This window comes from Sphaerodactylus townsendi, unplaced genomic scaffold (assembly GCF_021028975.2).
Source record: "Sphaerodactylus townsendi isolate TG3544 unplaced genomic scaffold, MPM_Stown_v2.3 scaffold_19, whole genome shotgun sequence".
NCBI lineage: Eukaryota > Metazoa > Chordata > Lepidosauria > Squamata > Sphaerodactylidae > Sphaerodactylus > Sphaerodactylus townsendi.
The window spans coordinates 3,443,775-3,455,661 of NW_025950352.1; the positions used below are offsets into that span (position 1 = coordinate 3,443,775).

Genomic DNA, 11,887 nt, shown 5'->3' on the forward strand with positions numbered 1-11,887 from the left:
AGAACACAAAAGAGCTCCCAGACCCAAAATGGAAGCCCGAAACTGTCTTAAGAACATAAGAACATAAGAACTAGCCTGCTGGATCAGACCAGAGTCCATCTAGTCCAGCTCTCTGCTACTCGCAGTGGTCCACCAAGTGCCTTTGGGAGCTCACGTGCAGGAGGTGAAAGCAATGGCCTTCTGCGGCTGCTGCTGCTCCTGAGCACCTGGTCTGCTAAGGCATTGGCAATCTGAGATCAAGGAGGATCACGATTGGTAGCCAGAGATCGACTTCTCCTCCATAAATCTAACCAAGCCCCTTTTAAAGCTATCCAGGTGAGTGGCCATCACCACCTCCTGTGGCAGCATGTTCCAAACACCAACCACACGTTGCGCGAAGAAGTGTTTCTTTTTATTAGTCCTAATTCTTCCCCCCAGCATTTTCAATGAATGCCCCCTGGTTCTAGTATTGTGAGAAAGAGAGAAAAATTTCTCTCTGTCAACATTTTCTACCCCATGCATAATTTTATAGACTTCAATTATATCCCCCCTCATACGTCTCCTCTCCAAACTAAAGAGTCCCAAACGCTAACTTCTTATCAAAGATACAAGAGATTCCTTTCAAGCGGTAATCAAAAAGGACCCTTCACCACACTCAGAAGAATAATCAGGTTTTATTCTTAGTTCTTGAGGTCTGGCACTGAAAACACGATCATGCCTAAATCTGAGCTCACATGAGCCATCCAAAACAATGACTTATGTGTTATGAGATGGCTGAAATCCTGTGCGGAATTACTTGGGCTTCCAGGGGGAGGAGGAGGAGGAGGAGGAGAGTTGGATTTATATCCCTCCTTTCTCTCCTTTCTCACTGCTGCTAGTGTTTTAACGTTTAATTTATTTATTGTTTTAATTGAAACTATTTGATGTATTTAAACGTTGATTGTTTTGTGAACCACCCTGAGCCCTTCGGGGGTAGGGCGGTCTATTAAATTGAATTAACAACAACAACAACAACAACAACAACAACACGCTGGGCGCCATCCCAAAAACACTAGGGCAGCACTTGAAACATCTTCGAATTGACAAAATTAACATCTGTCAAATTCAGAAGGAAGCCCTGCTGGGATCCGCACGAATACTACACCGATACATTACAACTTCCTAGGCCTCTGGGTGAGGCTCGAATTGTAATGAAGGCCAACAACCAGCTAACGATCTGGCAGCTGTGAAATCTACAATAATGATGATGATGATGATGATGATGATGATGATAATAATAATTTCCCTTTCCCCCCTCACAACAAACAAGCTGTGAGGTGGGTGGAGCTGAGAGAGCTCCGAAGAACTGTGACTAGCCCAAGCTGGCGTGCGTTGGAGTGCACAACCTAATCTAGTTCACCAGATAAGCCTCCACAGCTCAAGTGGCAGAGCGGGGAATCAAACCCGGTTCCCCAGATTAGAGTGCACCTGCTCTTAACCACTACATCACGCCGGCTCTCTGTGACTAGCCCAGGAGCGGAGTATCTCTACGCAGGACTGCAGAAGCCCGAAGAGCCCCTCTGGTTCTCAAAACCCCTTCTGGCCACCTATCTTACAGGAAACTGTTCCAAGCCACAGAGTGACGCCGGCAGGACCCACAACTCCCAAAGACAAATAAGGATACTCACATTCGATGCAACGGCAACCCATTCGGAGGCACCGGGCATAAGCCTCCAGAGAGGACTCGCTCGAGAACTGGTCTCCGGTGAGGTATCTGAGAGGGGAAGAGAAGGAACAGCCTGCATGAACCACCATATGCCCCTCTGCGGCCTCTGCGTTTGGCAGAGGCCAACTTGCTGGTTGTCCCTAGCCCCTCAATGATGCGGCTGGCCTCTGCCCGGGCCAGGGCCTTTACAGCCCTGGCCCCTGCCTGGTGGAACACTCTCCCTCCAGCTGTCCGGGCCCTGCGGGATCTTGGAGAGTTCCGCAGGGCCTGTAAGACCGAATTGTTCCACCGGGCGTTTAGAGGGGCCGGCCGCTGATGTGCGCCCTCCTTCTCCCCCTTTTACACTCTGGGCCCTTAATTTTTATGGGGCCCTCAGCTCTCTGGGTTTGTTTTCTCCAGGCTGGGTTTATTAAGTTTTACAAAGTTTTATGCTGGATGCCGCTGTAACCTTGTTTAATCCGCTGTTTTAAATGGGGTTTTATTGTGATTGTTTGTTATTGTGTTGTTCACCACCCAGAGCCCTTCGGGGGAGGGGCGGTATATAAAACTGATTATAAATAAATAAAATAAAATAAGGGGTTTCCTTTTTCCTGCCAGACACGTGACTTCCTACCAAACAGGTGCCAGAAACACCTCGGCTATGCACCTGAGGTTGGGGAGGTCGGATCCACACCTGGAGTTGAACAAGTCTACTTTGCTCTGATCTCGATGATCCTGGTTAGCCCGATCTCAGAAGCTAAGCAAGGTGGCCCCCGGTGGGTACTTGGATGGGAGACCACCAAAGACAGACTCGGATGGCTATGCAGAGGCAGGCAACGGCCAACCACCTATCTTGCCTAGAAAACCCTACAGCAGTGGTGGCGAACCTTTGACACTCCAGATGTTATGGACTACAATTCCCATCAGCCCCTGCCAGCATGGCCAATTGGGGCTGATGGGAATTGTAGTCCATAACATCTGGAGTGCCAAAGGTTCGCCACCACTGGTATATATAGTGATACAAGGCAATGAGCTAATTGGTATATGCAATTAGTTTGAGTATAAATTCAATAGATAATTCATAAACCGTTCATAAACATTATTCATAAAGATATATTGTGCTTATATGATAAGTAATATTCAACTGGATATAAAGGTAATAACAAAACATACAATGACTCTTTCAATTGATTGGAACGCAATAGGAGTGTTGCAGGTTTCGTGGCTTATGGACAATGTTTATGACATCCTATGCAATGCCTTTGAGAATTTATTACTAAGTACAGTCCCATTACGTTTCTTAAGTTGCCTATGTGCCCTCATTATATGCCCTCATTCCGCCTGCATCTGTGGCTGGCATCTTCAGAGGATCCTCTGAAGATGCCAGCCACAGATGCAGGTGAAACGTCAGGAGAGAATGCTACTGGAACACAGCCATACAACCTGGAAAACCCGCAATACCCTAGCGATTCCAGCTACGAAAGCCTTTGACGAACTGTGATGGGCCAGTGGCTTGATTCAGAGGCAGCCTCAAGTGTAATCACGTGAGCTTCATGGGCTGACCAGGTCAGAGCAGAGGTGGGATCCAGCAGGTTCTCGCCAGTTCCTGAGAGTGGGTTACTAATCATTGGTGTGTGCTGAGAGGGGGTTACTAACTGGGTCTGCTTTTCCATTAGGTCCAAAAATCATGAAGTCCTGTTGTTTCCTATGTGGCTTGTTAGCGAAGGTAGAAAACCTTAATAATAAGACCATTAATAATAAGACCATGGTGCTCCGGGATTTTCTCGGAGCCCAACAAGTGGACCTGGCATGTATCACCGAAACCTGGGTGTGCGAAGGTGAGACCGTCGCCCTTGGCGAAGTCGTGCCCTCGGGTTTCACGTGTCTCCACCGATCGCGAACCCAGGGCCGGGGGGGCGGTGTTGCATTGTTCATCCGTGATTCTATTCCCTTCAGGGCAGCCCCCGTCCCGGAGGTCACCGGCATAGAGTGTGTCGACCTGGAGTGGTTGGCCTCGGAGAGGTTGGCTGTTCTCCTGGTGTACCGGTCACCTAGCGCACCGAGAGACAGCCTGCCGCAGCTGCTGGAGGTGGTGGCGGACTGGGCGTTGCGGTTCCCCAGACTTATTGTCCTGGGGGACTTCAACGTCCATGCCGACGCTGCCTCTTGTACAGCGGCTGCGGACCCTTTGTTATCCATGGCGACGTACGCTTAGGCCTCTCCTTGATACAACTCTTCACTCCATGAGGCTGGGTAAGTAATGGATTTGGTCTTCGGGTCGGGGATAGGCCTGGTCGTATCGTGCAATCGATAGAGTTATGGTCCGACTCATTTTGCCCTGAAGGTTCGGGTAACATGCCGCGCCAAACCCGTTTGTGGCGACGGGAAGATGGAGTGCCAGCCCGCGGAGAAGTATGGATCCACTCCTGCTTTCCTGAATGCTCTGCGGGACTTCTTGAACCCACCGGCACACACCATGAGCAGGTGGAGGATTGGAATTTCCAACTCTCTGCTGCCATCGATAATGTTGCTGCCCGGCGTCCACTTCGCCCCCGCTCTCGGCGCGCTCCATGGTAAACAGAGGAGTTGCGCCGCATTTAGCGGGAGCTTTTAGACGTCTTCAGAGCCAGTATGGAGGAAATCCTTTTGACGGAGCTTAAACATCCTAGAGGACGCTTATGAACGCATTTGCGATACGGTATCAAGGAGGCGAAGAGGACTTTCTTCTCCTCCTCCCTCGCGTCCGCTAGCTCACGCCCGGCACAATTGTTTCGTAGAATTCGGTCATTGACCTACTGACCAATGAGAGATCTTCAAATTCCCTATTTGGATATTAGCCAGGCATTTATGAGCTTTTTCGCGGATAAGATCACGTCGCTCCGCCACTCCACCTTCCATCCACGTTGGCTACATCATTTAACTGGAGACTTCCTTGCCGCCTTTCGGGCCCCTGTTTGACCCAGAATTCTCCAAGGTTTCTGAAGCCGGGCTGTTGACAGAGCCTTCGCTGCTGTTAGACCTAATACCTTTCATCAGTTCCGTTCGCGTTCTGGTTTGTGAAAACTCCGCCGGGCGGAGCTACTAATTCCCCATTCGTTGAGTATCATCAATGGTTCTCTTGAGCAAGGAACCTCGGCGGATGGGTTGAAGGAGGTGTAATAACCCACTCTGTTATCTCATCAGCAGATCCAGGAGATCTGGCCACGTACTGCCCCGCTTCGAATCTTTCAAGCTTTCTGGGGAAGCGTACTTGAGAGAGTGGTGCTGGAGCAGCTTCTGGGCTTTCTGGATGACACATCGGCTTTTGACTTTCCAGTCCGCCTGCAGTGTTGGGCATGGGACGGAGACTGTTCGCGTCACCGCCACAGACACGGTCCGCATCCAGCTGGACCAAGGCTGTTAGGCGCTGCTGGTGTTGTTAGATCTCACCGCAGCGCTTGATGTGGTCGATCACGCATCTTTTGACTCACCGCCTGGCCGCCGCCGCAGTGCGGGGCACTGTCCTTCAGTGGATAACCTCAAGCTTCTCCGGGCCGAATCAGCAAGTGAGGTGCGCGGGACCAGGCCTCCGGAGGTGCTCCGCTTACAATGCGGTGTGCCTCAGGGCACATTACTGTCCCCGCTGTTATTTAACACTCTACATGCCACCCTTGCTCAGTTGGTGCGGAGTTTTGGGCTGATCTGTCACCAGTACGCATTTGATGACACTCAGCTCATTCTTCTGTTGATGGAGGGGGGAGCAGCCAATGCTTCCCGCGGCTCTCTACAGCATTGTTTGGAGGCGTGTAGCTGGTTGGTTGCGACAGAGCAGGTTGAAACTGAATCTTTCGAACATCTGAGATCCTTTGGCTTGACCGTGAAGGGGGGGAGGGGACTCTTCTGTGCCGCCGGTATGGGAGGGGTCACATTGGCACCGACCACCCTCCGCTTCGCGAGCCTGGGGTCCACCTTCCGGACTTCTATCTCTCAATAATGGAGACCCAGGTGGCCCATACAACCTCGGGCTGCCTTTTTCCATTCTCCGCCAGGCCCGCTTATCGGCCCCCTTCCTCTCTCCAGAGCGGATCTAGCCCCGGGTGATCCATGCAAACGGGTCACCTTCCAGACTTGACTATTGTAACTCGCTCTATCGGGCCTTCTGCGCTTGATCCGGGCGACAGTTAAAACCGGTCCACCATGCAGCAGCACGCCTGCTAATACTGGCAGCACCTTTCGGGAACACATCCTGCCTGAGCAGCGCGCAGCTGCATTGGCTTCCAGTAGAGTTCGATCATCTTCAAGGTGTTGGTGTTGACCTTCAAGGCCATTCACGCCTGGGACCATCATATCTTCGGTGACCGCATCACCCCATACGCCCCCCTTAGGCGGCCTCTTCGATCTGGCGGAGGCCAATCTACTGGTGGTCTCTGGCCCCTCGGTAATGCGTTGGCCTTCCACGCCGGGTTGTGACCTTTTACTGCTCCTGGCCCCGGCCTGGTGGAATGCTCTTCCTCCAGTTGTCCGAATTCTGCGGGACCTTAGGGAGTTCCGCTGGGCCTGCAAGATCGAGCTGTTCCTCGGCCGGGCCTTTGGAGGACCCAGCCGCTAATAGTGTCTCGCCTTGGGTCTTCAACATCATTCGGGGCCACAATTACATCATTGAGACCCGCCATGCCCCCCTCCATCTTGGGGAGGGAGTGGCTTTAAGACATTGGAACGCTTGACTCAATTTCTATATCTTTTTTTTTATATCTTGAATTTTAACCTAAATTTAATCTTGGGTTTTAATTTGTGAATGTACTGGGAGTCTTATCGCTGCTTTTAAATGTTATTTAATTACACTGTTTTAAATGCTGTACACCGCCCAGAGCCCCCCGGGGATGGGGCGGTATAAAAATCGAATAAAATAAAATAAAATAAAAATAGAAAACGGGGTAATTCTCCCTGTTGGGCTGTTTTAAAAACATGTTCTAAAAATATGGTAAAGTTCCTTGTTGAAGGAAAGTCTCCTTCTTTTGATTTCTAGAAACAAAATTAAGTATTTGAAATTATTAAGTATTTGACAGGCAGTCAATTAGAGGAGAAGTAGTTGTTTCCGTTGGCAGTAGACCACAGGACTTGCTATAATGAGTTTAAATTATGGACAGAAAGATACCAGCTGGAAATTAGGAACTTTTTTTTTACAGTAAGAGTTTTTTACAGTAACAGAGAAATTATTAATGCCCCGCCCCCGTCGTGCCCGGCCACGCCCCCGTCGTGCCCCGCCCAGCCCCATTGGCGCTACGTCACTGTTTGAATCCCACCACCATGGGAACCGGTTACTGAATTTTTTGGATCCCACCGCTGGGTCAGAGGGAGACAACCAAGAAAAGAAAGCACAGGGCAGGCGGAGTGATTTTAGAAGACAGCAAGGCTGGAGCACACCAATGAATCTCAACCCTGCCCCACACCAGATCTAGGAGATGGAGCCTGGCAATCAGTTAGTGCAACAGGTAATAGACTTGGTGGCAGGTGTAGATAGAACAGGGGTTTCCTGCAGTGGGCACCTGCATATTTGCCCCCTTTGAAAACCACCACTTGAAGGCATCCGTCAGGGTCGTGCCAAGGTACAGGGGAGGGGGTTGGTTATGGGCTGGCCTGAACGTCACCATCTGCGTTTCCCCCTCAGGTTTCCCGTCATTCTCTCCATCGAGGACCACTGCAGCATTGTGCAGCAGAGGAACATGGCGTCCCACTTCAAGAAGGTCTTCGGGGACATGCTGCTGACCAAGCCGGTGGACGTGAACGCTGACCAACTGCCCTCGCCTGCCCAGCTCAGGAAGAAAATCCTCATCAAGGTGGCCGGACCCTCTGATTCCCTCCTTGCTCAAAGTCCTTTCCCTCACCCACCTGCCCACTCATCCATGTTCTCCGATCAGCGTAACAAATGAAATGACATTCCAAGCCGTGCTACCATTCTACTCTGTTCCTTGCAAGATTATATAAAGCCGTGGTGCGACCGCACTTGGAGTCCTGTGTTCAGTTCTGATCGCCACATCTCAAAAAGGATATCGAAGAGATAGAAAAAGTGCAGAGAAGGGCCACGAGGATGATTGAGGGACTGGAGCACCTTCCTTATGAGGAGAGGCTGCAGCGTTTGGGACTCTTTAGTTTGGAGAGGAGACGGCTGAGGGGGGATATGATTGAAGTCTATAAAATTATGCATGGGGTAGAAAATGTTGACAGATAAATTTTTCTCTCTTTCTCACAATCCTAGAACCAGGGGGGCATCCATTAAAAATGCTGGGGGGAAGAATTAGGACTAATAAAAGAAAGAAACACTTCTTCACGCAACGTGTGATTGGTGTTTGGAATATGCTGCCACAGGAGGTGGTGATGGCCACTCACCTGGATAGCTTTGAAAGGGGCTTGGACAGATTTATGGAGGAGAAGTCGATCTCTGGCTACCAATCTTGATCCTCCTTGATCTGAGATTGCAAATGCCTTAGCAGACCAGGTGCTGGGGAGCAGCAGCAGCAGAAGGCCCTTGCTTTCACCTCCTGCATGTGAGCTCCCAAAGGCACCTGGTGGGCCACTGCGAATAGCAGAGAGCTGGACTAGATGGACTCTGGTCTGATCCAGCTGGCTTGTTCTTATGTTCTTATGTAGTGCCCAGGAATTGTGCTCTGGCTGGCCCCACCCTAGTTCCATCTGTGTATAGCATCCTGAAGATCAACAAGAGTATCAGCATTTAAGCTTTGACTCTCAAAGGACTTTGCCCGTCCCCTCCACGATGCTTTCCTCTTTTCCTTGCAGCACAAGAAACTGGTTGAAGGGAACCTGTACGAAGAGGTCTCCATGGCCAGCTATTCTGAGAACGACATCAGCAACTCCATCAAGAATGGCATCCTTTACCTGGAGGATCCGATCGACCACGTGAGGGTCTTGCTTGGTCCTTAAAGACAAAGATGGGGGGGGGCAGGGGTCTCTTTTTTAAGGGCTAGGATCTTCTTTTTTGCCTGAGTGCCACATGCACATTTCTGCACGCATTTGAGGCTCTGCCAGTCCTGCAAACAGGAAGAAACCCGTGCCCATCTCGAAGCCCTCAAAAACAGGGAGAGCTGGGTGGGTGACCCAATTTCAATAAGCCTTTATTGGCATATAACACGATAGTATAAAAATACAGTCCCAGTTAAAAAGTGAAAAGTAAAAGACTTCGCGTTTGTCACACATTCCGTTTACAAACTTCTGACAAAATTTGGGTGCTGTGTGGTTTCCGGGCTGTATGGCCGTGTTCTAGCAGCATTCTCTCCTGACTTTTCGCCTGCATCTGTGGCTGGCATCTTCAGAGGATCCTCTGAAGATGCCAGCCACAGATGCAGGCGAAAAGTCAGGAGAGAATGCTGCTAGAACACGGCCATACAGCCCGGAAACCACACAGCACCCAAGTGATTCCGGCCGTGAAAGCCTTCGACAATACATTCTGACAAAATCTTTGCCACTATAAGGCAACAATGAAAATCCTGACAATTTAAAAGCATAACTACTTTATCTGATTCAGTATAATCAATCACGGAGTCTATAACTTGGGATAACCGACTGAATCGGAGTTCTTGGTATAATAAGCAGTTCAGGAGAATGTGTGGGATGGAATCCAGCTGTCCTATGCTACAGGGACAAAACCTCTTATCGCTTGGAAGACCTTTAAGTCTTCCTCTGTGTAGCGGAGATGGCATGATGTTAAATCTAGCCAGGATATAGGCTCTCCTGTGTATAGGATTTGTGAGCGCTGCAATATAATAGGCTGGGTATTCCTGCATGAAAGGAATTGACATATTCGTTGGCGAACGAGATTTATTTGCCAAGCTCTGCAGTTGTTGATAGTCCGTTGCTAACAGCCTCTCTTTAATGAGGTCAAAAGTTTCAGTGAAGGTTAGCATATTGAAGGAGTCACTGTCATAACCCAGTTCCCCGATCTTTGCTGTAACTATTGTGCGCCACTTTGAATGGTGGAATTCACTCAAGGTAAGTTGGGTCAATGAATTTCTGGAGCTTCGGTAGTGAATATTTAACCAGAATGGTTAGCCAGATAGTGGCTTCTATAGAACATTGGCCAGATTCTAAACATAAGACTGCGTACGGGACGCAGTTTGGCACGCCAAATAGTTTGTGCAAGAATTTGGAGTGGAATGATTTGATAATGCTGTTATTCGGAATTAGCCAAATAGGAGCTCCGTAGAGTAGCTGTGCTCTCACCTTCGCTTGGAAGACTTGCAGAGCTGGGGGGATATATTGGTTACCCCTGGAGTAATAGAACCTCTTGATGGCGCTAAGGTGGGTGACCCTTTACCCTCTTCTGCTACTCTTAGTTGACCTCCTCTCAATAACTAGGGTTGCAGAAATCAGGTTTATTGCAACAGAGTACAAATTGGTAGGGCCTTAACAGGTTTGGTTTTTTTTGCCAAATCTAACATTCACCTACAAAGCAGCGGTCTGTATTTTCAATTAAGCCCCCACTCCCCTAACATTCAACCCCAAAAAGATAATTTGTGGGAAGCTGGGACCCCTTGCCCACCAGCTAGTGGGGGTGAGGAACTAGCCCAGTGGTGGCGAACCTATGACACGGGTGCCAGAGGTGGCACTCAGAGCCCTCACTGTGGGCATGCGCAGAGTCGGCCCCCCCCCCACATACATCTAGGCTGGCCTGGGCCTCTGGGCTCAATTATTAGCATTAAACCTAAGACCTAGTTTTGGGGAAGCAGTGTAGGTAACCCTGTTAAGCACTGTTAAACCCCACTGATTTTTCTGCAAAGAACTAAAGCGCAATCCTTTACCTGGGAGTAAGCTTGGTTGCTGGCAATGGGGCTTGCTTCTGAGTAAACCGTCCTAGGGAAGAGTTGCACGGTTGCTTCAAAGCAAAGCCACCGACTGCCACCAAGCTTACTCGCAAGTAACGCATGCCTCAGAGCCAACCGTTTTTCTAAACTAAAACCTCGGTATTCAGGTTAAATTGCCGTGTCGGCACTTTGCGATAAATAAGTGGGTTTGGGGTTGCAATTTGGGCACGCTGTCTTGAAAAGGTTCGCCATCACTGAACTAGCCCCTTGAGAAGTTGCTTTGTGTTGGAATTAGGGGATTCTGTGCCCCCTCTGTCGAGATGTGAGTTATCCCAGTCTCTAGCCCACTCCCCTCGTCTTCCTTCCTAAAGAGAGTCGCAGCTGCTCCGTCCGCCCCATTTTTGACGCTTCTTTCTCTCTGGCAGACCTGGAGCCCGCACTATTTTGTACTGACAAGCAACAAGATCTATTACTCAGAGGAGACTTCCCACTACCAGACCAATGAAGACGAGGAAGAACCAGAACAGAAAGAAGTATGTATTGTCGAAGGCTTTCACGGCCGGAATCACTGGGGTGCTGTGTGGTTTCCGGGCTGTATGGCCGTGTTCTAGCAGCATTCTCTCCTGACGTTTCGAAAGAAGTATGTTTCCATCCGAGAAGGGGTGTGGGAAGGGGAAGGCCTCTTTCTCGAAGAGGACCCTATGCTGAAATTTCATGGGACCTGAAAAATGGAGAAGATCACACATTATTTTGAATCTTGAGGCACAACAATGTGGATAATTGAAGCAGTGCATTGATTTGATTGGTTGATTGATTCAATTTGTATCCCGCCCTCCCCCGAAGGGCTCAGGGAAGCGAACAACAATAGTTTGAATACAGGAGGTGGTGATGGCCACTAACCTGGATAGCTTTAAAAGGGGCTTGAACAGATTTATGGAGGAGAAGTCGATCTATGGCTACCAATCTTGATCCTCCTTGATCTGAGGTTGCAAATGCCTAAGCAGACCAGGTGCTCAGGAGCAGCAGCAGCAGAAGGCCATTGCTTTCACCTCCTGCAGGTGAGCTCCCAAAGGCACCTGGTGGGCCACTGCGAGTAGCAGAGAGCTGGACTAGATGGACTCTGGTCTGATCCAGCAGGCTCTTTCTTGTGTTCTTATGAATTGAACATAGTCAACCAGCAAAACATCACAAAATGTTTTTTTTAAAAAAAAATACATCTACCATGTCATCTGGCCTCCCGTGGGCACAAGGGGGGGGGGGAGGGGAGTAGCCAGATGCCATCCACATTTTAAAATGGGTTCTGTTTTTATGTAATTGATAGTTAAATTATGTTTTAATGTTTGTTTTAACCTGTTGTGAACCGCCCTGAGCCCTCAGGGGGAGGGCAGTATATAAAACTAATAATAATATAAATAAATAAATAAATAAA

At 49.4% G+C, this 11,887-nt stretch overlaps 1 protein-coding gene across 1 annotated transcript; it reads left to right on the forward strand.

The window, feature by feature from the left end:
• The first annotated feature begins 7,305 nt into the window (after positions 1–7,305).
• On the forward strand, positions 7,306–11,442 carry LOC125425122 (1-phosphatidylinositol 4,5-bisphosphate phosphodiesterase gamma-1-like). Its single transcript, XM_048482652.1, has 3 exons — positions 7,306–7,479; positions 8,438–8,557; positions 10,884–11,442. Exons 1-3 carry the CDS (start codon positions 7,366–7,368, stop codon positions 11,067–11,069), a joined length of 420 nt encoding a protein of 139 aa, XP_048338609.1. The 5' UTR covers positions 7,306–7,365; the 3' UTR covers positions 11,070–11,442.
• Positions 11,443–11,887: the final 445 nt, after the last annotated feature.

What these genes read in the sequence shown, in the direction of transcription:
- LOC125425122 (XM_048482652.1), top strand. Translation starts at nt 7,366, where the DNA reads ATGGCGTCCCACTTCAAGAAGGTCTTCGGGGACATGCTGCTGACCAAG. An exon ending in GGAAGAAAATCCTCATCAAG is followed by an intron (nt 7,480 to 8,437) that starts GTGGCCGGACCC and finishes TTTTCCTTGCAG; the next exon opens with CACAAGAAACTGGTTGAAGG. An exon ending in TGGAGGATCCGATCGACCAC is followed by an intron (nt 8,558 to 10,883) that starts GTGAGGGTCTTG and finishes TCTCTCTGGCAG; the next exon opens with ACCTGGAGCCCGCACTATTT.